This window comes from Otolemur garnettii, unplaced genomic scaffold, assembly GCF_000181295.1.
Source record: "Otolemur garnettii isolate 467f Iridium unplaced genomic scaffold, OtoGar3 scaffold00294, whole genome shotgun sequence".
NCBI classification, from domain to species: domain Eukaryota; kingdom Metazoa; phylum Chordata; class Mammalia; order Primates; family Galagidae; genus Otolemur; species Otolemur garnettii.
Genome location: NW_003852689.1, coordinates 827683 through 854396, shown reverse-complemented (window position 1 = coordinate 854396; position 26714 = coordinate 827683). Strand labels below are relative to the sequence as shown.

Here is a 26714-nt window from a genome sequence, read left to right as displayed (position 1 = left end):
TCCTTCTCCTCCCCCCAGGGGTGAAAGTGCAAGAGGAAGTGCAGCCGCTGCCATCTTTCCTCTGCTCCAAACACACGGAGCCCGGGGCCGCAGCGCCGCCGCTCCGCCGCCGCCTTCGCCCGGCCTGGGGAAGGGCCCATCCTGCTGCCGCCAACGCCCGCCAGCTCCAGCCGCCGCCGCCGCCACCGCCAGCCGGCTCCAGGACTCGGCCCGCGCCGCCGCCCCCGTGCGCGCCCCTCCGCCGCCGCCTTCGCCTTTTGTCTCCTCCGCTTCGGCGCCCCCGCCCCGGCTCGCGCTTTGCAGGGGACGCAGCGCGCGCCCCCAGCGGGCCCGGGAAAAGCCTCGGCGCGCGCGCGCGCCTGCGCGGCGGACCCCTCCTCCTCCTCCTTCCCGCGTGTGCGCGCCCCTCTTGGCTGCGCGCCGGCGCCGCCTGGCGGGCGGGAGGGGAGGTGGCAGGCGCGTTTGCAGGAGGGGCTCACCTCTTCGCTGGCTTACCCCCCGGAAGGTAGACTGAGAAGGGGAGGCGGGCGGGCAGAGAGAAGAGAGGAGCGCGCGATCCAGCGGGAGTGGGGGTGGCTATGTGGGGGGTGGTGCACCCCGCGGTCTAGACAGTCGGATCCAGGCTGGGGGCGTGTGCGCTCGACGCACCTGCAAGACTAAAGAGCCCCCGGGCGGCACGTGTGGGGAGTGTGGACACCTCTGCTGCGCCCCTCTTCTGGCTGCCTAGGGGAAGGGAGGGGGCGGGCAGGTGCTGCGGCCCGGCTAGTGGGAGGGGGCGGCGGCCATGGAGCGGGTGAACGACGCTTCCTGCGGCCCGTCGGGCTGCTACACCTACCAGGTGAGCAGACACAGCACGGAGATGCTGCACAACCTGAACCAGCAGCGCAAAAACGGCGGGCGCTTCTGCGACGTGCTCCTGCGGGTGGGCGACGAGAGCTTCCCAGCGCACCGTGCGGTGCTGGCCGCCTGCAGCGAGTACTTCGAGTCAGTATTCAGCGCCCAACTGGGCGACGGAGGAGCTGCAGACGGGGGTCCGGCTGATGTGGGGGGCGCGACGGCAGCCCCAGGCGGCGGGGCCGGGGGCAGCCGGGAGCTAGAGATGCACACTATCAGCTCCAAGGTGTTTGGGGACATTCTGGACTTCGCTTACACTTCCCGCATCGTGGTGCGCTTGGAGAGCTTCCCTGAACTCATGACGGCCGCCAAGTTCCTGCTGATGAGGTCGGTTATCGAGATATGCCAAGAAGTTATCAAACAGTCCAACGTGCAGATCCTGGTGCCCCCTGCCCGGGCCGACATCATGCTCTTTCGCCCTCCTGGGACCTCAGACTTGGGCTTCCCTTTGGACATGACCAACGGGGCAGCCTTGGCGGCCAACAGCAATGGCATCGCGGGCAGCATGCAGCCAGAGGAGGAGGCAGCTCGGGCTGCTGGGGCAGCCATTGCAGGCCAAGCCTCCCTGCCTGTTTTACCTGGGGTGGACCGCTTGCCCATGGTGGCTGGACCCCTGTCCCCCCAACTGCTGACTTCCCCATTCCCTAATGTGGCATCCAGTGCCCCTCCCCTGACTGGCAAGCGAGGCCGCGGCCGCCCAAGGAAGGCCAACCTGCTGGACTCAATGTTTGGGTCTCCAGGGGGCCTGAGGGAGGCAGGTATCCTCCCATGTGGTCTATGTGGGAAGGTGTTCACAGATGCTAACCGGCTCCGGCAGCACGAAGCCCAGCATGGTGTCACTAGTCTCCAGCTGGGCTATATCGACCTTCCTCCTCCGAGGCTGGGTGAGAATGGGCTACCCATCTCTGAAGACCCCGATGGGCCCCGCAAGAGAAGCCGGACAAGGAAACAGGTGGCCTGTGAGATCTGCGGCAAGATCTTTCGTGATGTGTACCATCTCAACAGGCACAAGCTGTCCCACTCCGGGGAGAAACCCTATTCCTGCCCTGTGTGTGGGCTGCGGTTCAAGAGAAAAGACCGCATGTCCTACCACGTGAGGTCCCATGATGGGTCCGTGGGCAAGCCCTACATCTGCCAGAGCTGTGGGAAAGGCTTCTCCAGGTGAGGAAAGGCACCTTCCTCCTCCACTCTTCCCCCACCACAACCTGCCTTAGTCCAGTCTCCCGAGGTAGCCCCTTGCCAACATCTGGGGGTGTGGGACTTGTGGGGGTCACTTGCCCTTATAGCGCCATACCAGGTTTTGGTGAGAGTGTTTTAAAGCACTGATTTGGGGATGGTATGGTCAAGAACTGCTCTTTCTTCACTCAGGGAAGTTCTCTGACACTAGGCGTACTGTACTGTCTTTTCTCCTTGGGGCCTATGGGAAGGGGCCGGATCCCTCAGGCCAGAGCCACCAGGCCTTGCCATTCTTCTCCCTGGGCTCTCTTTGTGTTTCTGGCACCAGGCGTTGGGCCCCCTCTGGGGGCGGGAGCCTGGCCTCCTCCAGCAACTTTCCCTGATTGAATGGAATGGCTGCTGAGGGAGGGGCTGGAACAAGTGCATCTGGGACTCCTTACACTCCTGAGGCACCAAATCCCCCAACTCGGAGCATTGGCGATTCTGGATCAGTAGACTTCAGCTTTGCCTCTCACATGAACCTGGGATCACAGGACAGAGTTGAGCACCCAGAGCTGCTTCTTAACACCAAAATCTTTAATCTGCTCTGACTGGGTGACTCTAGAGCCTAATGGAACCCACAGAGCCCCTTTATGTTCTCAGGATAAAAAGAAAAGGGCAGGATCTCTTTAGATTCACTTTCTAGTGAGCTGGAGGGGGAACTGCGGTCTTGTCTGGGGAACTAAGGATTGTTTTGTTTTTCTCTTAGAGACCATTCAGAATAAAAGGCTGGTTTAAACATGGATAGGAGGACCTTGTATGCATGAACCCAGGGATGGAGAACTCCCTCAGAGGGGCCCCAACCAGGAACCAGTCTTACCGGTCAGGCAGCCAGGCAGCCCCTGCCCACCTGCTCAGGCGGGCATCTGGCTTACCAGCCCAGCTGGGGACTTAAGGCTCCATGGCTGGCCTCTGGGGACTGAATTCCATCCGGGTGGCATTCATTGGCTGCTGTGGCGGGAGAGGCTGGGGGAGGGGAACACACAGTTTCTAAGGGGCTTTAGTCTGGACAATGAATCACACATACCCTCTCCCAGAAAGGCTGCACTAAGGCGGCCCTGTCTCATTCAAAAGCCACCGCATCTGGTCCTAGGAATCATTAAGTTTCTGGTTGGGGGATTTAGGGGGTTGGTAGATAAGATCAGAGACAAATGCTCACTTCCCTTCCCCCTCTAGAAAAAACCAGGGCAGAAAAGCCTGGGCCTGTGGAGCCAGAGCTAGGGACTTTGTCTTTGTCATGTTGGGGTGGGGCAGAGGGAGTTAATCCTCACCAGCAGATTGTGTGTATCTGGGGTGGTCGTGCCGGGGTATAGCCAAGTTTGTACCCCATCTCTCCATCTCTTATTCTTAAGTCCCTCTTTGGTTCTCTCTTTTGCAGACCTGATCACCTGAATGGACATATCAAGCAGGTGCACACTTCTGAGCGGCCTCACAAGTGTCAGGTAGGGGCTGGGCCAGGGCAGAGATGGGCTGAAGGAGAATGCTACTGTTCTCACAGCCATGGCCATGAGCGAGCTGATGTGTGTGCTGGGCCCGGCTGACTGACCACTGCTTTGCACACCTCCCCACTGTCCCTCCACACTCTCTCTCTGCTCTCCTTTGTTCTTCACCCCAGCCCCCCTCCCCCACAGCTGATGTTCCTTCCTTCCTGGTTGCTTGGTCCTGGTTCCCACCCTGTCTTCGTCTTCACTCTGTTGCTTGGCTTTCCTCTCCTGGTGTTTGCCAGCTCCTTGGATGGTGGCGCACATTGCACAGATATTGTGCTGGGGGACCTGATACCTTGCTGGGCCTTGCTGCTAATTTCCAACAATTTGTAGAGACTGAAGTGTTTTTCAAAGGACTCTTGGTGGTCCAGCCAACAACTTTTTCCCCTTGTCTGATGCAAGTAGAAGCTCCTCCTGGGTCCCCTCAGCTTAAGACAGGAGGTAGGGAGCGAGTAGTCTCATCTCTCAACACTGGTACCTGAACCAATCCTGAACCAGGGTTTCTGGAGAACTGGAGAGCAAGGTGGTTTCCTCTTCTCTTGAGCTCTCTGTATAGTAGCAGGTAGGGAAGGCTGGAACAGATTTCACCCTTGGTTTGTCTGTTTGAACAAAGTCTGGGGGCCCTGCTGGCACCAGAAAATTCGAGTGTTCTCTCCTGGCCACAGAGCATTCCTGTGTGGATTGAGAACATGTCTCTGTCTTCTCTTTTGTTATCTCTCCTGTCCTGTGCCAAAATCCTGCCAACTGAGGGCAAGACATGGTTGTGGGGTATTCACTGCTACCTCTGGTAGAATAACCTGCTTCTCCTGATCCTGTTGGTGGCAAGAGGGGGTATGGATTCAGGGAGATGTGTAGTGAGGGATGGATGTGCTGTAGGAGGGCAGAGAGTCTGCAGGGGCCAGGCATGGATAGTGTTCACAGACCTGTGTTAAGTGGCCTCACTGGAGGAAGGTGACCAGGGTGGGCCTGCTGGGATCTGTCTTTGCCTTGCTGCCTTCTCTCTGTCTCTGATTCTCTCATCACAGAGCACACTCTGTCTTTCCTAGGTAGTATGCTGAGCAGCCTGGGCAGAGTAGGAGTAGCCCAGAGGGCAGTGGGGGCATGCCCGGTGGCCTGGGAGGGTAACCTGCACTCTCTGCCCTTTTTCTAGGTGTGGGTTGGGAGCAGCAGCGGCCTGCCGCCCCTGGAACCTCTTCCTAGCGACCTGCCATCATGGGACTTTGCCCAGCCTGCTTTGTGGAGGTCGTCCCATTCGGTTCCTGACACCGCCTTTTCCCTTTCTCTAAAAAAATCATTCCCAGCCCTTGAAAACCTGGGCCCAGCACACTCCAGCAACGCTCTGTTCTGCCCGGCCCCACCAGGATATCTGAGGCAGGGCTGGACCGCCCCAGAGGGTAGCAGGGCCTTTACCCAGTGGCCTGTGGGCTAACCTGGGCCTCCCTGGAGAGTTTATGGTGGAGAGTAGTTGGCCTGCGACCCTTATTTTTGGGAGAGGCCTACAAGGTGGTTCCTGCTCACCACACCCAGCTCCTCCCTGGGTGACTTGGAGTCTTTCCCAGCTCAGGGCCCTCAAATGGGTGTAGCAAGGAACACTTTCCTTGGTCCCCCCTACAGCCTCCAAGTTTCTTTCTGGGCTCTCTTGTCTTCCCCTCCCCCTTTAACAGATGGTACCCCTAGGCATCTGTCCTTGTCTGGATAATTTTGGAGGTTGGTGCTTTCCCTGGGAATTAAGCCACCAGCTCATCTGCTTCCCCTCCCTTGGCGTCACTTCCCATAGGCATGGGGTTTCTCAAATGGGGCCTGGCCACCCTGCTCCCCACTCTGGGAGTGAATCTGCCTTCAGAGAAGACTTGGGGACAACTCCAGCTAGTGTCAACCCATGCTGCCCTCTTCCCTTCCCACTCAGACGGGTCCTGCTTTCGTCTTTGGCTAGTGAAGTAGATGTTGGTGTTTTTGAGGTTTATTAGCAGATCTGCTCAGGAACTAAACTAATCAGTAACTTTATATTGGGTCACCCCAGGATATGGCTTTGGGGGCTGGTAAAGCAGATGTAGACCTCCCTTGAATCCCACTAGTGTGCCCTTTAGCCCCTGCAGGCTTCGCGGGGAGAACAGAAAAGTGATGATAAAAGTTTTCATTCTAACATTTGAGACTTTGTGTGTTTTGTCCTTGGTCTGTGTCATAACACTGACATCATTGTCCTTTGGTGTAAGAGCTGGTTCCTGCCCTGCCCCGCCCCATCCAACACACATGTTCACAGATCTGCTGGCCCCACCTCCATCCTGTAGTCAGAATTTCCCTAATGAGGACCCAGCAGGTGAAAACATACTGGCTGTCCCGCTCTGGGCTGGCCAGCCAGGTGCACCTGGGCCTGGTTAAACAGCAGGGGCATCACTAGCATAGTGTGGTACATGGAAAGCGTGAGAGATGAAGGGATGGTTCTCTGGGACTTGGTCTCTGGAGCTCCTGTCTAGCTGGGGACAGCCTATACTTCTTGGCCCCTGCTGATGCTGACAGAATGAAAAGGGCCAGTTACAGAGACTGGTGCCATGGCTTAAGTAGAAAGGCTGGCCGGATGTAGGGGCAGGAAGCCTCAGGATGGGCAGTGGCACATAAGTCTCTTCGAGGCTTGGCATGAGTGTCCAGATGTCCTAGGCACTGCTGGATTTATGAGCTCACTGGGCTGGGACATTTCCCTCACGTGAAGTTCAGCCTGAAGCTGAGAGGCTATAGAGTAGCTGGGCCTCCTCCCTTGCTGCCAATGGCTCCACTTCTCCGGGGCTGGTCGGAGAAGGAATGAAATGAGGTAGCCACACACTCAAAAAGGGGGCTGAAAAAGCCCATGGAGCTAGACCTTTAGGCATTGCCCTTAGACTCTTGAAGGGCTGTGAAAGAAGACTGCTCAAGATACCCAGGAGGCTGCCAGAATTCAAAGTCCACCAAGGGTGGGGGTGTGCACTGGTACTCTTGGTTCTATTTGGGCCCATTTGCAAGAAAAGCTTTAGAAGTCTGAAAGGGGGAAAACTGGCTGGGGAGGGAAGGGAGCCTGATTGGGGCTCAGTGTTGAATGGTAGGGAACAGGTGAGGACCCAAACTCAGGGTGGCTGAACCAGGACCTGGCAGATGTGTCTACTAACAGCAGCAAATAGAGCTGTGGGCAGGACAGCCACTCTGAGCACTGAAGGCAAGCAGCCTTCTGCTGCTGATGTAGTCTCTTCCCTAACAGTCCCTCTGTCTTTTGGGAGTGATTTTCTCTTCAGTGGCCCCAGCATGGAGGTTCTGGGTGTTCCCTTCTTTGAAATCTATCTCTCAGCCACTCTCTGGCTCATGTGACCAGGTTCTTTCACGTTCTGTGTTGTCTGAACTTCTGGCAGGTCTAGACTTGGAATGGTACGTTTTCACAATTTCCCCAGAAAACCTGGGGACTCTAGCCCCAGAGGGTCAGTCCTGGCACAGAGAAGCCAACAATCACCAGCTTGGATTTTTTTTTTAAACACAGTGAAAGCTTTTGTTGTGTTTGAGTTTTTTCCCCCAGCAGCAGATTTCCATTCCTAATTATGTTTGCTCAGGCTAAAGTTAGCTTTCATTTCTTGAGAGATAATCAATGGAGGATGGGGTGGGGGAAGACTGCCCAGTCTGGGATTTTAATTTTGCCTAGTTAATCCCCAAATGGATAATCCACTTGTGGATAATTGAGGTTTGGCTATCCATCATCTTTAGGTAGCAAAACCTTTAGAGGACAGATCCCAAAAGAAGGTTGGCAAGAGAAACAAGACATCTCTTTTATATTCCTCCAGGTTCCCTCTCCCAGGGACTACAGAAGATAGGCTTTTGAATGTGTTTTCAGTCCCGTTTTCTTACACCTGGTCCATGTTGGTTCTTTTGAGTTTTGAGCCTTAGAACATTCTCCCTCTCAACATTAGAGGGGTGGTTGGTCCTCAGGTCACTGCCTGGGAAACCCAGAAGGCTCTTGTCCTTGGATAAATTGATAGGTGCCCTCTCTTTCCCAAAGGTTTTTATAGTGGCCCTTGCACTGGTTTACAGGTTGGTACATCAGGGTGAAAGATTCTGAGTTTTCTCTCCTGCTGTGACCTACCATTGGGTCTTGAGATCCCTGACTGAGGTAGGGCCCATCTATGGTCTGTGGCCATGAGTACAAGCATCCATGATGCTTTCTGAGTCATTAAGTGGTGGGATTTCCCTGCACAAATCCTTTCACCTTTCCCTATTAAGGGAGTCCTGACTGCCAAGTACAATATTCTGTGTTAAAAACAGCAGTGCCTTCCGTTCACCAGAAGCTGCCTCTGCTGAATGTGGAGATGATAAGAGTGTAGGTGGGGATGCTGGTTCCCAGTCCTGCTGTCCCTTCACTTCTCAGGGCCTTGGCTGGCTCAGCTATAAACTGGGAAAGGTGAGGACAGCTTGGGGTGGCTGGGAGGCTTGGTAGAGTACTGGCCTGGCTGTGGCAAGGGAGTACTTGGCTTTCTATAGTAGCTGAGTCTTGCGCTTTAGGCAAGTTCGCTTTCTAAAGTTGGCTTCCTCATTTGTCATTTGAATAAACCAAATATATCTGTTCAAATTTGTAATGTTTATTTCAAAAGACAATGACTGAGAAAAGCAAGGTGTGGCTGTGCTAACACACACAGATATTTGGGATTAGTGGCATCTTCTGACAACTCAGCATTGCCTGCATTTGCTGCTTCTTTGGATCGTACAGTGAGGAGACAGATAAACATTTGTAATGTGTTTCAATGGTAACAGTATTCAGACACTTACCTTGATACCTCAGGTTCTCAGGGTATGCTTCTGTTAAAGAGAGATGGCAGGGGCAGCTCCATTCTTACACAAGTTAAGGTTTGATAGGTACTACACCTTTTTTTTTTTTTTTTTTTTTTTGAGACAGAGCCTCAAGCTGTCCCCCTGGGTAGAGTGCCATGGCATCACAGCTCACAGCAACCTCCAACTCCTGGGCTCCAGTGAGTCTCCTGCCTCCGCCTCCCAAGTAGCTGGGACCACAGGCGCCCGCCACAACGCCCGGCTATTTTTGGTTGCAGCCATCATTGTTGTTTGGCAGGCCCGGGCTGGATTTGAACCCGCCACCTTAGGTGTATATGGCTGGCACCTTAGCCGCTTGAGCCACAGGCGCCGAACTGATAGGTACTACACTTAAAGATGAATACTGCTGGGCGGCGCCTGTGGCTTAGTGAGTAGGGCGCCAGCCCATATACCGAGGGTGGCAGATTCGAACCTGGCCCCAGCTAAACGGCAACAAAAAAATAGCAGGGCATTGTGGTGGGCACCTGTAATCCAAGCTACTTGGGAGCCTGAGGCAAGAGCCTAAGCCCAGGCGTTAGAGGTTGCTGTGAGCTGTGATGACCTGGCACTCTACCAAGGGTGATAAAGTGAGACTGTCGCTACAAAAAAAAAAGAAGAAAAAAAGAATTTGCTTCCTTATACAGTTCTGAAACAGTAAACACCCACACACAGAGAAAAGAAGTGAGTCAAAATTGACTAGGACCCGTAAAACATAGAACCAAAATAGCTTGAAAGCCAACACATTCGACTCTTCTCCGGGTTTCCAACATTCCATGACACCCCCCAACCACCACCAAGGCTAAAGTGCCTTTGCAAGCCCAGCTGAGGAAGGGATGTTGAGGGAGATCAATGACTGATAACAGCATCAGTCAGTTCTTCAAGTATAGGAAGTGCCCAGTGGCCTGGGGCCTCCTTCCCAGGGTGCTGATGCTGGCTTTGGGCTCCTGAGTCATCTGACCTTGGGACCTGGCCATGACGTGATGCTCAGTCCACACCATAGCTTTCCCACAGCCACATTCTCTTGGAGGATGATAACAAGGCCTGCCTGAAAGGATTGCTATAAGGATGTACTGCATGAGACAAATGCCTCTACGAGGCTAAGCGTGGTGCCTGCCTGGCACAGAAGGAGTGCAAGGTAGTGTCGTCATCCTGTTGTTACCAGCTTCTCCCCAGCTTAACATTTCACAAATTCTCTCAAAGCCTCTGGCCCTTGTTCTCTTTGCCAATTCTCACATTAACAGAATTGACACTATCATTTATGGGCTGCTTTTTCAATTCAAATTCACAAATTTGTGAAGAATTGTCTCTGCTTTGTCCTGCCTTTTCTTTCCATTTCCCTGTGGCCAAGACTAATGTCACTTTTAAATAAAAAATAAATTCTTTGTATAAAGCAACTAGGGGAAACCCAGGGATGGAAAACAGAGACTGGTTTATTTGCCAATAACTTATCTGTAAATCCACTTATAGGCAATGCACCTGAAGTCATTTCTTACTGTTTAAGAATGAACAGATGTCTAACTCTTGGTTTTGTAGAGGAATGTAGAACTTAGCTTGCCGTGTCCTGGGCGTGAAGCCATTTAGAACCAGTGGGGCCAACTCTGCTGTCCTGTGCGGAGCATCATGGGAAACAAGGGCAGTACTTGGCAATCTGGGTAGAAAGCCTGAGCCACACTCTAAAGCTCTCTTTGTAAAGGGGGTCCATGTGATAAACTATTTTTGCTTCATAGTGCATTTGGTGGGGAATCAGGTGTGGAATTCTGGAGTTCACCTCATCCCTTCTTCCTTTCTGCCCTCAGACCTGCAATGCTTCTTTTGCCACCCGAGACCGTCTGCGCTCCCACCTGGCTTGTCATGAAGACAAAGTGCCCTGCCAGGTGTGTGGGAAGTACTTGAGGGCAGCGTACATGGCAGACCACCTGAAGAAGCACAGTGAGGGGCCCAGCAACTTCTGCAGTATCTGTAACCGAGGTAATCTGCCCACTGTTTCCTCACTTCCAGAGGACAGGCCTGAGCCTATGTGGGAGGCCCAGGGTATGTCTGGACCCCCCTGCCTCACACTCCACTCTTTGTATAGCCCTCCCTTCCCACTGAACAATAACCACCTCCATCACCCACTAACTGTTACCCCTCCTTCCCAAGAAATTTGGAGTGATTAGAATGGGAGATCTTAGGAGACCAGCAAGTGGGAACAGAAGGACAGAGGTTATTCCCCAGATTGGGCCCATCACTCACCTGCTGCTCAGGTGGGAGGATGGATACATTTTGCAGATACCACTGAACTACTGAGGTTGATGGAAGAGTCATTAGGTCCCAAAGTGGGAGAAAAAAAGAGTTCTGCTTAAGAGCATTTGCTGGCTGATTTACTGGTGTAGGAAATTCAGCAGCTAGGGAAAGAGGTCAAGTCTGGAGATAAACAAGGGGCAGAAGCTTTGTGGCGTAAATGGTCAGAAGAGAGCCCAAACTTAGGTAGACTGTGACGTTGATGAGAGAGGAAAACGGAAGGTGCTCTGAGCAGAGCAGCATGCTTGAGGACAAGGTGGGCCTAGGTGGTGTCTGATTCTGTGGCAGTAGTGCCATGTTTGATGAAATGAGGCCTGTTTCTGAGATTCTGCTGGCTGCTGGAAGTGGTAGGGTTTGTATTTTGTAAGCACAATGGCCTTGAGGAGGCTTATGATGTATCTGTGCTGAAGGTTTTCGGGGCAACTGTCTGTGTGAGGATGCTTCTGCAAGGTGCGCTTGCTTTGGCCAGGTGGAGATATTGTTGGGATGCCTTAGCTCTTGGGGCCCTCTTGTTTCCATGCGTCTGGAAGTCTGGGGTTGACTTAATGGGTTGATTCCTGAACTGGGAGTCAAGGGACTCAGGTTTTAGTCCTGGCCCCTCATTATAGCCTTGAGTTCTCCCTTCCCCTCTGTAAGTTTCAGTTTCTCTATCTCTCAAATGGGGTTAAGAACACTGCACCTTCCCACCTCATGGGATTGTTGTGAGGATCCCAAAAGACAAAGTAGGTGAAAGTCTCTATGGCCGTGCCTGTGGCTCAAAGGAGTAGGGCACTGACCCCATATGCTGGAGGTGGTGGGTTCAAACCCAGCCCGGCCAAAAACTGCAAAAAAAATAAATAAATAAATAAATAAATAAATATCTAGAATTAAAAAAAAAAAAGAAAGTCTCTAGACCCACGAGGAGCTGCACACTTAGGAGCCCCCTCCTTATACTTTAAGAAAGACATCACTTGCTGAGACTTTGATTTGGAGGAGGCACAGCACTCCTGTAGGCCTTGCCTGGAATTGTTGGGTGCCTGTGCTGTATCCGTGTACCCTGAGGCCTCTCTGGTGGAGGGAGATTGCTGAGTTAACTGAATGTTCTTGGTGTCCTGGAACTGGGTCCCTCCCTGGCACTTCACATCTGGGGTTTGCCTTGAAGCCAACTGGGTATTAGTACCACTAGGATTCTTTCTGTGAAAGCGGAGACATAGTAAGTAAAGCCTTTTAAGCTATCTGTTCTATTTTCTGACATGGCAGTAGAGCCTGTTTCTGGCAGGAGCTTCCCCCAGATAGCAAGCTGTGGGTTTGTGTGTGTAGGGAGAATTACCAGGCTGTGGCTGGCTGTCTTGCCCCAGCTTTAGAAAAAGATGGTTTCTGGGTGGCACCTGTGGTTCAGTGAGTAGAGCGCCAGCCCCATATACCAAGGGTGGCAGGTTCAAACCCAGCCCCGGCCGAACTGCAACAAAAAAATAGCCGGCCATTGTGGTGGGCGCCTGTAGTCCCAGCTACTTGGGAGGCTGAGGCAGGAGAATTTCCTAAGCCCAGAAGTTGGAGGTTGCTGTGAGCTGTGATGCCATAGCCTCTACCAACAGTGATAAAGTGAGACTGTCTCTACAAAAAAAAAAAAAGAAAAGAAAAAGATGGTTTCTTATCTTGTTTCATCCTAATCTGGCTTCCTGACAGCAACCCCCCAAAACTCAACACCTGCTGTGACACGCTGTTAGCAGTCATCTTGTCAAATTTTTAATATTGGCTCTGCGCCTGTGGCTCAAGTGGCTAAGGCACCAGCCACATACACCTAAGGTGGCAGCTTCAAATCCAGCCCGGGCCCACCAAACAACAATGATGGCTGCAACCAAAAAAATAGCCAGGCATTGTGGCGGGCACCTGTGGTCCCAGCTACTTGGGAGGCGGAGGCAGGAGACTGGCTTGAGCCCAGGAGTTGGAGGTTGCTGTGAGCTGTGATGCCACAGCACTCTACCCAGGAGGACCGCTTGAGGCTCTGCCTCGGAAAAAAAATTTTTTTTCAATATTGACATTCCCCAGTTTGAGAACCGGGGTCAAAAGCCCGAGGCTGAACACCAGTGAGACTGGAGAAGGACATTAATTGATAAAACTCAGAAAGCCCAGCTGAATTGTCAGAGTAGCACAAGGACAGGAGACCCAGGGCCGTAGCACTGGGGAGTCCAGCTCAGGAGGAAAGAACTGAGAACAGCAGGGACAGCGGGAAAGTTGGCCCAATTAGGAGGCAGCTGATATGGCAAAGCCAACTACTGTTGTGTGTCAGGATTTCTTTTCTAAGGGCTGGTAAAGAGGACTTGGGCAATAGCCACAAGCTACATGACTGAGGTGGAGGATCCAGAGAGTAAACCCAAAGTCCATTTTTTCTCAGATAAGCCAAGACTATAGATCTAGACCATTGAGCAAACATCTTTGTGTCCCAGAGTCACAGTAGGGACTCCCTGTACCTCCAGGAAGACAAAAAAAGTGCTGGTCCAACCCATGCTGGGTACTTGGAAGAGGAAATGATTGCAGCTTTTATCAGACAAGAAGGAGCAGGATTCTACTTCTGGACTCAATTCCTTCAGCAGAAATAGGAAGAAGTCAAAAAGAAGAGGAACCAGATAAAGTTCCTTCTGGGCATCAAAGACATTGAGACATTGGCCACCAAGACTATGCATACAGGAGTGACATGAATAAATTAATGTTCTTATCTTTGCAAGGGTTCAAGCAAAGGTTAAATCAGGGGTCCTCAAACTTTTTAAACTGGGGGCCAGTTCACTGTCCCTCAGATTGTTGGAGGGCTGGACTGCGGGCTCCAAGATGAGTTGACTGCTAAGCAGGATAGGCAGCAGCTACAAAAACACCTGGCAGGCTAGATAAATGTCCTAGGTGGGATGCATGTGGCCCACGGGCCGTAGTTTGAGGACGCCTGGGCTAAATGTTAACCAACTGGTTGGAATGGTTAAGCTTGATTCAAGTGAACTTCCAGGTGCCCTCTGACATTCTTTTGCCCCAACAATTCTTAAACAATCAACCACCTACCTATAGAGCTGCCTTTTTCAGTTTTTGTCACAAAACTGACTCCTGGCTGTGAAGAATGGGAAAGAGGGGAGGTAGCCTGACTGCATTAGCCCCATGTTTGAGTCAAATGCCCTGTTTTTGTCATAGAAACATATAGAGACATGTAGGATACCATTTGTAGAGGAAGATCATTTGCAGTGGAGGGAGTATTATGGAGAGTATTATAGCTAGAAAAGCTTGTTCCCTCATTTTTGAAGTGAGGAAATCAGTTGAGTTAACAGTGGAAAGGAGAAAAGGAATCGCCATGATTTTCTTTCTTTAAAATTTCTGGGGCCAGGTGCCGTGGTTCATGCCTGTAATCCCAGAAGTCTGGGAGGCCCAGGCAGGTGGATTACTTGAGCTCAGGAGTTCAAGACCAGCCTGAGCCAGAGCGAGACTTCATCTCTAAAAATAGCTGGGCATTGTGGAGGATACCTGTAGTCCCAGCTACTTGGGAGGCTGAAGCAAGAGAATCACTTGAACCCAGGAGTTTGAGGTTGCTGTGAGATAAGACACCATGATACTCTACCAAAGGCAACAAAGTGAGAGACTCCATCTCCAAGGAAAATAAAAATTCTGCAGCAGGGTCTTTCTAGATATGCATATGTGCTGGTATAGGGAAGAAGGATAGCTTATCAGGAGTCTCTTCAGAGACATTTGGACTCAAACAGCATTTTTTAAAAGGTAGAGAAAGCCTTCTTCCTGGACAGACGTGGCACAAGTGGATAGATCCAGACAGCCTGCTGGACTGACATAAAACTATGTGGTAGGTCCCCTCTAACACAGTGCAGCTGGGAATAGGCCCTCCAGGGTTTGGATGTCAAGAAAGTAGTTCCTAACCCCTATATGGATATGGAGCCTGTCAAAGGATGGTTTGCTTCTGGAATGCAGATTGCAGGTGCAACAAGCAAGAAAGCACAGGTGAGGAGCACAATGGCCTTTTGCTAATAAACTCCTTTCTGGAGTGAGAAGGAGGGTGGCTTGGTTGTAATGGCAATCAAATGTGTGCCTAGCATCTCCATTGCGTAGATGCCCGGATCAAGCTGCCTCTTGGGTATTTGGTTAATCAGTGGTGAAGGGCAGGTAAGTTTAGAATTCCTGCTAAATGTGTCTGGCTTCAAAGATGTGTTCTGCTCAGAAGCTCAGCTTCTGTTTCATCCCAACACTTGACTGCTGAGTTGCTCTGTGTTTCAATTCTGGGCTTTAAGTGGCAGCTGTGGATCCACTCCTACCACCCTGCCATGTGGTTTTGCTATAGATAGTATAGTCTGCAGCTGGGTAAAGTCAAGAGGACGCAACAGTTTCTCAGACTGTTTTTCAGGAAAACGCAGCACGTTGGTACTGAGCATCTGCTGTATTCCTCCGGCGTAGCTCTCACTACAAGGAATATAGTAATTCCTGGTGCTCTACTCTGCCTTTCCCGTCCCCTTTGATTGCAGTGGACCTGCTGTAGTACACCACAGGGAAGGCTTCCTGTGACTTTAGAAGTCCCAAAGGGATTAAAAACCAAAAGAAAAAAAATCCCTTCTGAAGTGGCATCATCTGGGTGTGGTGGCTCATGCCTGTAATCCTAGCACTCTGGGAGGCCGAGGTGGGTGGATTGCCTGAGCTCACAAGTTTGAGACCAGCCTGAGCAAGAATGAGGGACTCCATATCTACTAAAAATAGAAAAACTGCCGGGTGTGATGGCTCTCACGCCTGTAATCCCCAGCACTCTGGGAGGTTGAGGTGGGTGGATTGCCTGAGCTCAGGAGTTCAAGACCAGCCTGAGCCAGAGCGAGACCTTGTCTGTAAAAATAGCTGGGTGTTGTGGCAGGCACCTGTAGTCACAGCTACCTGAGAGGCAGAGACAAGAGAACTGTTTGAGCCCAAGAGTTTGAGGTTGCTGTGAGCCATGATACTACAGTATTCTACCAAGGGTGACAAAGTGAGATTCTGTCTCAATAAATAAAGCGGCATCATCATATCAGAAAATTCTGCTGTCTTGTGGTGGTTGCCAGGGACCAACATCTCCTGGTTCAGCTTGGTATCATAGTGCCAACCCAAGTGGCCAAGAGCCTACTTCCCATTAGCCTCATTACTCATTCCTGACTTCAGCTTCCCTTTTAGGGTTGTTTGCATGTGACCCTCTTAAAGCCAGTCTGTCCTCTAGTGATAGGCGTTAGGCAGACCACTTTGGTCACAGTGCAGGACAGCTCGCTATACCAGGCAGGACAGGAGACCAGCATAGAACTTTGAAGTAGCTATGTTGGGAAAGGAAGGAAAATTTGCCTGATTACACATTTCCCTTGAGAACCACTAACTATTGCTGTTTAGGGGAGTATTTCTTAAATAAGCTCCCCATAGGCTAGTTCTCTGTTAGCAGCTGCCATTCCAACTCATCAACATGGCAGAGAAATTCATGAATGTTAACGGTGATAATGGAACCTATTGCCAAGTCCCAGGGATGTTCCCAGGAACCATCGAAGAATCAGCCCAGTGGTTAAGGGCCAAGTTTTGGTGGCACGTGACCCTGGGGTCAGAGTCCAGGCTCTATCCCTTAGTAGTCATACATGTGTTACTTATACTCACAGGCTTTTGGCTTGGCTCCTATAGCTCAAGCGGCTAAGGCGCCAGCCACATACACCTAAGGTGGCGGGTTCGAATCCCCAGCCCGGGCCCGCCAAACAACAATGATGGCTGCAACCAAAAAATGGCCAGGTGTTGTGGCGGGCGCCTGTAGTCCCAGCTACTTGGGAGGCTGAGGCAGGAGAGTCGCTTGAGCCCAGGAGTTGGAGGTTGCTGTGAGCTGTGATGCCATGACACTCTACCCAGGCGGATAGCTTGAGGCTCCGTCTCAAAAAAAAAAAACCAAAAACTCATAGGCTTTTGTTTCTTCATCTGTAAAATGGACATACTAGTAATTCATAGGATGTAGGGCAGGTGTCCTCAGACTACAGCCTGCAGGCCATGTGTAGCCCACCTAGGACATTTATCCGACCTGCCGGGTGTTTTTGCTGCTGCTGCCTGTCCTACTTAGCAGCCGACTCATCCCGGGGCCCGCAGTCCGGCCCTCCAGTGGTCTGAGGGACAGTGAACTGGCCCCCTGTTTTAAAAGTTTGAGGACTCCTGATGTAGGGTGTTGGGGGGGATTCTGTGGAGTGGTACATGCCGTGCGCTGGGCCCTGGCACACCATCAGTGCCTGCTAAAGGTGAACCTTTATTATAGGTCTGGCAGCATTCAAAATGACATGCTAATTCAGGCTTTTTAAAACAAGTCTCATGCAGACGTTACACAATACTCTCCAGCCTCTGACTGTTAGCAGTGGATCACACTGTTAGGCTATGACTATGTAATTTTAAAAGGAAGTGAAAATACCTGATAGTTTGTTAACCATATCTGGAATGGATTTAAGGGATGCCACTGGAGCACTGGAGCACTGGAGCCTCAAGTGGGCCTTATCCTAAAAAGCTTCAGTTCCTGTTTCCTGATCCTTGACCTCCATGAAGTTCAATGGCATATCTCCTTCCAGTGAAATTCGAGTCAAGATCCTTTTATTGTCCCACCTGATTTTGTATCTGTCGACTTTTGGATGCTGTGCAAGTGGCCCGAGATCTGCTCTTCCCAATATGAGATATTCTGTGGCTCAAACTGACTGATGCATGTGGGGAGTGGGCTAGAGCAACTCCAAGATGGCTGGATTGCCCCTTCTCCCAAGATGAACACAATGGAGATCATCCTTGTTTCTTCCTCTGTACGTGAACCTGGTGGAAGCTCCAAAATCAAACCAAAAAGATCACAGTGAATAAGAGCTGACCATGCCCTTCTGACATGACATCATATTTTTGTTGTTGTTCTTCATAAGGTCTAAACAGTTACTAAATCTAGTTGTGCTGAAGGTAGAAAAGTTAGCCAAATGGAACATATCCTAACAGGTACATGGGGGATCCCTGGAGGCATTCCTTTCGATCTGATCTGTATTCTGTTGTCCAGTTTGCTTTTATTTATAGATGCTAAGCAGGCATTCTGCTGGCTGGAATCCCGTTGCTACCCTGGAGCCCCACATACTTGTCTAACCACATTTCTAACCACGGTCCCTGCAGCTGACCTGGGGCTGCAGGATATACATTCAAACCACATGTTACTAAGGCACAACAAGCTTGGAGCCAGTTGACCTCTGGTGCTAGCAGGAGCAGGATTTCAGGTCATCCCACCAGGTGGCTGGCCGAGGCCCCTCACCACTGCCTTGCAGAGTGGGCTTTGCAGAGAAGCTGATTTGTGGACAGTGCCATCCTCCATCCAGAGCCACATGGCTCATGTGGTTGCAGCTGGGTTTTTTGTTTTGTTTTTTTCTTACCGGTGCATTGACCTTGGATACAGCTGTTTTTGAGCCAAGGAGGGGGCCCCTTCTAGGTGCAGCTGACCTGGGAATGCTAGCCAGAGCGGCCAGAGGAGAGGCATGGGGGAAGGAGAGAGGTATCTTTTGCTGGCCGCGGGATCTCATCTCCTTTTGTCTTGTTTAGGTTTCTCCTCTGCCTCCTACTTAAAGGTCCATGTTAAAACCCACCACGGTGTTCCCCTTCCCCAGGTCTCCAGGCACCAGGAGCCCATCCCGAATGGGGGAGCAGCGTTCCACTGCACCAGGACCTATGGCAACAAAGGCAAGCGACCCCTTGCTCTGCACTTTGCTTCTCTGCGCAGACTGTGTTGTGGGGGCGCTGGGCCGGGTGTGGGGAGGCGGGAAGGCGGCCAGCTTTCTGGCTGCCTTGAGGAGGCTCAGAGATCTGAGTGGCAGTGGTGTCCAGCACAAAAGTCACATTGGGTATCTCACTATAGGGCAGTAAGATTTTAGGGCACTGCCGAGATCCTGCCCCCGCCTCCTCTTCCCCAGCCCTCCTCCCTTCCTGGCCAGCCCCCACCGTTTGGAGCCCTGCAGGATGCCCCTGGCCCAGGGCAGAAGATGAACCCTGCATGATGAGTCACTGTGGGCCTGTCCATTGCCTGTAGCCTTGTAGGACAGCGTGGAGCTGGGGCTGAATGCTTTCTTTTCTTTTGACCATGTGGGCCATTGGGAGCCAATGGCTCGCTCCTCCTGTGTTAGGGGTGGTTGGTTGCTGTGAGCAGCCCTTTCTGGAGGGCCTCTGGCTGCTGTTTATGAGCTGCATGGGAGTGAGTTACCTCTGACTCAGACTTGGTTTGTAGAGAGCTCCCTGGGCCCACCTTCACTTGTTGGTTCAGGTTGTTCTGTGGTATGTCATGTTGTTGTTGCCTCGGGGATGAGGCCAGGAGCTTGGCAGATAGCAGAGATGACAAAGATGGCATGCTCCATGCTCCCATCACAGACCTCCCTTCCCGGCATGGCTCTCTGGACCCAGGAAGGAAACTGCTGATTTGTAGAGGACTCCAGTGTGGACGGGACAAGGTAGAACAGTCAGGGTTGTCTCTTAGCCCAGCTTGTTCTGGGCCCTGGTTGGGGACACCCAGCCAACTGAGTTGTTCAGAGTTGCTTTTAATCTTTGTGCTTTGGCTGCTTGGCCCTAGAAGAGTTTTGGTAGAAGGAAGGCAGTAAGGGTGAGGCTTGCATTTGCAGCATTAGGAAAAGAATTGGCTTCTGTCTAAGCTACTGGTAGGGTCTTCTGAGGTTGAGGACCTCATGGCTCTGGTCCTGTCTATCTTGCTAGGGTGTAGCTAGTCTGGTACAGGAGATGAGGCCATTGATACATCTACTCGACATCGTCAGAATAGCTGTTTTATTCCCAGAGGCACCCAAGACAGCACCCAGGAGTTGGGGTCTTTGAGTTGTTTTGGGCAGAAGCAGTAGAGGTCCCCTCTCTACCCCTTCCTTGAAGCAGGCTAAGATGATGGTGAGCAATACATGTGCAGCTGCATGAAGAGGCCACAGCAGGGGAGGCTGGCAGCCCTAGGGCTCTGCTGTCTCACCTTGTAGGCACTCCTGGCTCCCACACTAACCAGCCAAACCTCTGTGTGGTCAGCCAGGGCAATGGCTGGCCATCAGATGCCTTCCACAGGCCTATGAGCTGGCACCTCATGACCCCTCTAGGAGGGGGAATCTCTGAGGCTTGGCCTCATGTCTCCATGTTTTGTTTTTTCTTAGAAGGCCAGAAATGCTCACATCAGGATCCAATTGAAAGCTCTGACTCCTATGGTGACCTCTCAGATGCCAGTGACCTGAAGACACCAGAGAAGCAGAGTACCAACGGCTCTTTCTCCTGCGACATGGCAGTCCCCAAAAACAAAATGGAATCTGACGGGGAGAAGAAGTACCCATGCCCTGAATGTGGCAGCTTCTTCCGCTCTAAGTCCTACTTGAACAAACACATCCAGAAGGTGCATGTCCGGGCCCTTGGGGGCCCCCTGGGGGACCTGGGCCCTTCCCTTGGCTCACCTTTCTCTCCCCAGCAGAACATGTCTCTCCTCGAGTCCTTTGGGTTTCAGATTGTTCAGTCGGCATTTGCATCATCTTTAGTAGATCCTGAGGTTGACCAGCAGCCCATGGGGCCTGAGGGGAAGTGAGGCAGATGCTGTGTCCCCACAGAAACAGCCATCGGGGACTGCTGAGAAATGCTGTGAATGCGGAGGGAAGTGATGTCTTTGGGTTCTGTAGCTGAGAGATTTTTATTCGTTTTTAACTCCCCTATACCTCACCCCAACCTAACTCCTCCACTACCCATTCCCCCAGTGGTCTTTAGAAATAGATTTTCACCTGATATTCTGCAGAAATATCAGTGAGACCCTGAATAGGACAAGGGCAGAAAACACTACATAGGCCTCCAAGGCAACACCAGGCCCAGTTTCCCTCATGGGTGGAAACTGGAATCCTGGTGCTGCTCAAGTCTTAGGAACTCCAATCCCAAACCCAAACCCCATGGCATTCTGGGACCTCCGTGAGTTTGGTCCCCTCTTACTTCTGATTCCTCATCCCCTCTTCTCCATCTGCCTAAAAAAATGAAAACCACAATAGGGTATTCACCCACTTATACAATGTTGATGCCCAGTTTTTAAGGAAGCCAGAAGCCTACAGCATCCCATGGACCATGGGGTAAGTGTCCTTTAAGAGCCCCCCTGAACTTGGCCTTCAGTCTGGAGGGCCTCAGACTTCCTGAGCCCCACGTGAAGGAGGCTATCTGCATTTTGCTGCAAGGATGAGCTCAGCTATTGAGGACACCCCAACCCCAAATTCCAGTTCTTACGTGATTTTAACCATTCAACTTGCTGTTGGGTTTTAATTCTCTAATTATTATTACTATTGGTATTATTTTTTAGGACCAGTTGTAGTGAATTGCTACTGAAAGCTATCCCAGGTGATACAGAGCTCTTTGTAAACCGCAGTCACACATTAGGGTTAGTATTAAACTTTGTTTAGATGTACCATAATTAACTTGGCTAGTTGATTGTTTGAAGTCTATGGAAGAAATAGTTTTATGCAAAATTTTAAAAAATGCCAGTCTGGTCAGGGAGTTAGGGGTTTCATTGCTGTTGGGAGCCAGGAAAGTGGAAGAATCAGCAGGTAGGGACGTTGTGTACCTTAGTTGTGTCACACGTGAACAAGCCAGGTTGACCTTGTGATGTGAATTGATCTGATCAGACTGTATTAAAAATGTTAGTACGTTACTCTGCCTGCTCCTCTTGAGTCTGGTTTTTCAGTTGAAGGGGTCTTTGGGACCCACAAGTGGGCAGTCTATATACTCCAGTATCTGGTGTGGGAGTGGGAGCCAGGAGACCCCTCTTCCACTTGTTTGTACCAGTTCTACTGGAATTGACAGAATTGACCGGTCGATGTTCCCAGTGAAGACTTAACAGCCAGTATTCATCCATTTGTTCTAAAATATTCACTGCTTGTCTTCACCACTTGTGTACCAAGAGATTTCAGGTCCTAGGGATACAGCCATACACCAGACATCCCTGTGGAGGTCAGTGTGAGAGATGGGCAATTTAAATATGAATTCACCTGGCTGAGCAAAAAAAAGACATTGGCTCAGTGCCCGTAGCACAGTGGTTATGGCACCGGCCACATAGACCAAGGCTGGGGGATTTGAACCCAGCCTGGGCCAGCTAAACAACAATGACAAATGCAACAAAAATAGCTGGGCGTTGTGGCAGGTGGCTGTAGTCCCAGCTACTAGGAGGCTGAGGCAAGAGAGTCGCTTAAGCCCAAGAGTTTGAGGTTGCTGTGAGCTGTGATGCCACAACACTACAGTGGGTGATATAGCAAGATTCTGTCTCAAAAGAAAAATAAAAAGACCCCATTTCTACAAAAAATAGAAAAATTAGCCAGGCATGGTGGCCCTTGCCTGCAGTCTCAGCTACTTGGGAGGCGGAGGCAAGAGGATCTCTTGAGTCCAGAAATTAAAGGTTGCAGTGAGCTATGATGATACTGCTGTACCATCGCATGGGCAACAGACTGAGACCCTGTCTCACAACAAAAAAGAAAAAAAATTCAGATGATGAGAAATACAAGAAAGATAACGGGCTTGGTGCCTGTGGCTCAAGTGGCTAAGGCACCAGCCACATACACCTAAGGTGGTGGGTTCGAATCTACCCTGGGCCCACTAAACCACAATGAAGGCTACAACCAAAAAATAGCCAGGCGTTGTGGTGGGCGCCTGTGGTCTCAGCTACTTGGGAGGCTGAGGCAGGAGACTCGCTTGAGCCCAGGAGTTGGAGGTTGCTCTGAGCTGTGATGCCATGGCACTCTACCCAGGGGGACAGCTTGAGGCTCTGTCTCAAAAAAAAAAAAAAAAAGATAACTGGGGAAAGTTAATGGGACAATGACAGCAGGAGGGCAGGAGGGGAGGTAAGGTGGCTTCAGGAAAGTGTGAGGTAGGGTTGAGACCCTGAGAAGGAAGACCTGAGCTGCAGGGGATCCAACATAGCAACTGGCTAGGACCTGAAGAGGGACATGGGCAGGGAATCCTCATGGCCAAAGGGCTTTAAGAAGCTCAGCAACTTGAATCTTCTTGCCCCATGTTGTTAAGTAAAAGGTATGCCATTAATGGTGAATATATTTTAAAAAGGGGGAAAGAGAACAGCAAGCAGGATGCCCTGTGGACATGTGGCTTTGGGACCACCACAGAATCTGCCAGTTGGTCATATCTGCCAGGTATTAAAGAGAGAACCAATGACTTGACTGGGCTGGCCTGACATTTTTTACCTGTTTCCCAGAAGCTCTGTAGGCAGGAGAGACCATAGTTAGGAGGAGAACAACAAAGCAAGCAGGCTACTGCTTTTTCCAAAGCACTACTGGCCTGGAGGCCTGAGCAGCAAGCAGAGGTACCCTGCCTGACTCACAACTCCCCACCTCCATATACCCCTGCCCTTCATGCCGCAGGGAGAAAGGCTATGCAGAACACAGGCGCCTAAAGGTGTAGTGACTTTTCTTCCCCGTGGTCCAGGATACAGATCCTGAGCTTTGACTGTTTAGTTCCACCATCTGCTCCTGCAAACCCTTGGACAAATCTCTGAGCCTTAGTTTCTTTATCAGGTCTATTTTTTTTCCTTGAATTTTGTATTTAATTGTTTTAGTTTGAAGTTTTTTGTTTTGAGACAGAGTCTCACTTTGTCTCCCTCAGTAGAGTGCTGTGGCGTCACAGCTCACAGCAACCTCCAAATCTTGGTCTCAAGCGATCCTCTTGCCTCAGCCTCCCAAGTAGCTGGAACTACAGGCGCCTGCCACAATGCCTGGCTATTTTTTTAGAGGCAAGGGCTCATTCTGGCTCAGGCTGGTTTCAAACTCCTGAGCTCAGGCAAAACACCCACCTTGGCCTCCCAGAGGTGTGAGCCACTGTACCCAGCCATTCATCAGGTCTTTTGTGAAGAACACAAGAGACCATCATCCTGAGCCAATCCTTAGCACAACCTCTGAGTTTGGTTTCATTGCTATCCCCTTCCTGCAGATGAGGAATGGGCCCAGGGAGGTGGTGCACAGCAGGCAGAGTCAGGATTCAGATTCAGGTTTGTCTTCAACTGAGTCTTTATTCCCAAGCTCCCAGTTTCTTTATGCTCGTGTAAAAAGATACCATGCTTGGTGCAGAGGAGACTCTTATCCTGCCAGGTCCTCAGGATGAGGGACTGAATAGCACCAAAAAGGCCACCAAGGGTCAGAGTTGGTACCAGAGACCTTGTGTGAGTAAGCATGCTTTTCATACTTTGACGGACCCTCTGGGATGATCTGCATCCTGCCCTGAGCATCCTAGAACTGGCCTGACTGAAATGAAGGTAGATTTGCCCCAGGAAGAGGAGACATCAGGGAACCAGTCCAGCCACAGCCTAACAGCTTGGACTGAGAACAGGCCAAGACTTCAGGCACTGTACCCACCTCCCTATAGCAGTGATTACCTCTCTCTGCTCCTGTGGAGATGAGGAAGACTCCAAGGGACTCTGGCAGATATGGCTACAGAGAAATTTGACCATTGATAGCCAACAGTAGGTAGGATCTGGAGAACTGGCTGGTTAGGGCTACAGCCTGTCTCAGGATATACTGCCTGAGACACTTTATGGTTCTGGAAATTCTCCAAGGCTGGATGTCCTTACCTATAAAGTGGGATGACAGGAGGTTATAGTGAGGATTAATAATGTACACCAGGTGCTGGGTGCACAGTCAGGCTCCCCACAGGCGAGAATAAAGTTTAGCCCTTAACCTGGCGTTCTCTGTTCCTTCTTTCTGCCTTTCTCCTTCAGTAGCCTTGGGGGATCCCAGAAGACAACTCCCACAGCAGCTTGCTGCCTCTGGATTTCCCAGGCTCCAGCCCCATGCTCCCTATTGGGTATAATCCAAGCACAAGGTCCTCCCCCCACACACACCTATACTTTTATTTTGCATGTATCAGAGCTTTATGCCAACCTTGTCCCATCCAGTTCCTAACAATGACCATAATAATGACACATGCTGTGTTTACTGAGTGGCAGGCACCCTCTAAACGCTTTATCCATATTTTTTTGTTGTTGCAGTTTGGCTGGGCCAGGTTTGAACCTGCTACCCTCAGTATATGGGGCCAGTGCCCTACCCACTGAGCCATAGGCACCACCCTTTTGTTTTTTGCTTTACCCATATTCTGTTGGCCCTCACATAAGTGCAGAGATAGTCACTATTTTTACAGTGAAGCAACTTGTCCCACACACAGTTGTAGTGATGCAATGAGGATCTGACCCCACTAGCTTAGGCCCAAGCATCTGTTTCTTCATTACCACTCTGTACTGGGGACTATCATAGCTAGGCCACGAGTGTCCTGTCCAGCCAGCGCTCCTATGCTCAGCTCCTCCTGTTCTTTATTTTATTTTATTTTTTTAGAGACAGTCTCACTTTATTGCCCTCAGTAGAGTGCTGTGGCGTCACAGCTCACAGCAACCTCCAGCTCTTGGGCTAGGTGATCCTCTTGCCTCAGCCTCCCGAGTAGTTGGGACTACAGGGGCCCACCTCAGTGCCTGGCTATTTTTTGTTGCAATTTGGCCAGGGCCAGGGTCAAACTCGCCACCCTTGATATTTGGGGTCAGCATCCCACTCACTGAGCCACAGCCACTGCCCAGGTTTTCTATTTTTTAAGTAGAGATGGGGTCTCACTCTTGCTCAGGCTGGTCTCGAACTCCTGCTCTCAAAAATGATCTGCCAGACTTGACCTCCCAAGGATTAAAGGCGTGAGCCACTGCACCCAACCAAAATTTTCATTCTGTTTTTTTTTTTTTTTTTTTTTTTTTGAGACAGAGTCTTAGTCATTCTGGGATTGAGTGCCATGACGTTATTACATTATTGTTCACAGCAACCTTAAACTCTTAGGGTCAGGTGATCCTCTTGCCTCAGCCTCTCCAATAGCTGGGACTATAGGTGCCTGCCACAACACCCGGCTATTTTTAGAGACAGGGAAGGGGAATCTCATTTTTGCTCAGTCTGGTCTTGAACTCGTGAACTCAAGCCATCCGCCTCCCAGAGTGCTAGGATTACAGGCATGAACCACCATGCCGGGCCCAAAATTCCCATTCTTTTTTTTTTAGACAGAGCCTCAAGCTGTCCCCTTGGTAGAGTGCTATGGCATCACAGCTCACAGCAACCTCCAACTCCTGGGCTCAAGCGAGCCTCCTGCTTCAGCCTCCCAAGTAGCTGGGACCACAGGCGCCCGCCACAACGCCTGGTTATTTTTTGGTTGCAGCCATCATTGTTGTTTGGTGGGCCTGGGTTGGATTTGAACCCACAACCTTAAGTGTATGTGGCTGGCACCTTAGGTGTATGTGGCTGGCGCCACAGGTGCTGAGCCAAAATTTCCATTCTTAATATATCCCATTCTGTTCCTAGCCCCTGTGCCTTTACCAACAGAGCACCTCCCTGGAAGTCTCTTCCTTGGTAGCTCTGTACATCTGACTCTTACCCTTTTCATGGGCTGGGACTGCTGTCCTCTGACCGTCAGCAGCACTAAATCTGCCCCTTCACTGTGCCCTGGTGGTCTTGAGACAGCAAACCAGTGCATACCCAGTGCCACCAACTTTCTAACTGGGTGACCTTTGGCAGGTGTGTCTCTGTTTCCTAAAGTGGAAAATGAGGATAACAGTTCTTATTCTTGGGGCTGCTGTGAGGATTAAGCAAGCTGGTGTCTGTTAAAGCACATTAAGAAACAATTAAGACACTCCCTTTTTGTTTACCTGTGTTATCTCTGACCAGACTACATCGTTATGGAGAGAGTGAATAAGAGCAGGGCTCAGCAAATGTTCCGTAAAGGGCCAGGGGGTAAATATTTTTGGCCTCTGTCACACCTACTCCACTCTGTAGTTATAGTGCAAGAACAGCTAGACACAGATAATACAGATACAGATAGTACAATGGGCATGGCTGTGTCCTGATAAAATTTCTCTGATGGATGTACAAATTTTTTTTTTTTTTAGGGACAGAGTCTCACTTTATCATCCTCGGTAGAGTGCCGTGGCATCACACAGTTCACAGCAACCTCCAACTCCTGGGCTTAGGCAATTCTCTTGCCTCAGCCTCCCAAGTAGCT

The 26714-nt window shown here is 50.9% G+C and overlaps 1 protein-coding gene across 3 annotated transcripts; it reads left to right on the top strand.

The window, feature by feature from the left end:
• PATZ1 (POZ/BTB and AT hook containing zinc finger 1) lies at positions 1–21355 on the top strand. 3 transcript variants are annotated; one of them, XM_003803341.2, is made up of 5 exons: positions 1–2055; positions 3488–3551; positions 10205–10376; positions 18237–18374; positions 19829–21355. In XM_003803341.2, the coding sequence occupies exons 1-5, from the start codon at positions 785–787 to the stop codon at positions 20245–20247; spliced, it is 2064 nt and encodes a 687-aa protein (XP_003803389.1). In that variant the 5' UTR covers positions 1–784; the 3' UTR covers positions 20248–21355. The 3 variants fall into 3 exon arrangements, with proteins under 3 accessions (XP_003803389.1, XP_003803388.1, XP_012669190.1); XM_003803340.2 differs by lacking the exon at positions 18237–18374; XM_012813736.2 differs by lacking the exons at positions 10205–10376; positions 18237–18374; positions 19829–21355 and adding an exon at positions 4744–5736.
• The last annotated feature ends 5359 nt before the right edge of the window (positions 21356–26714 follow it).

Bases quoted from the DNA above. Each gene is read 5' to 3' on its own strand.
- PATZ1 (XM_003803341.2), top strand. From the start codon at position 785: ATGGAGCGGGTGAACGACGCTTCCTGCGGCCCGTCGGGCTGCTACACC. The intron at 3,552-10,204 runs GTAGGGGCTGGG...TTCTGCCCTCAG, and splicing joins AGCGGCCTCACAAGTGTCAG to ACCTGCAATGCTTCTTTTGC. The intron at 18,375-19,828 runs GCAAGCGACCCC...GTTTTTTCTTAG, and splicing joins CAGGACCTATGGCAACAAAG to AAGGCCAGAAATGCTCACAT.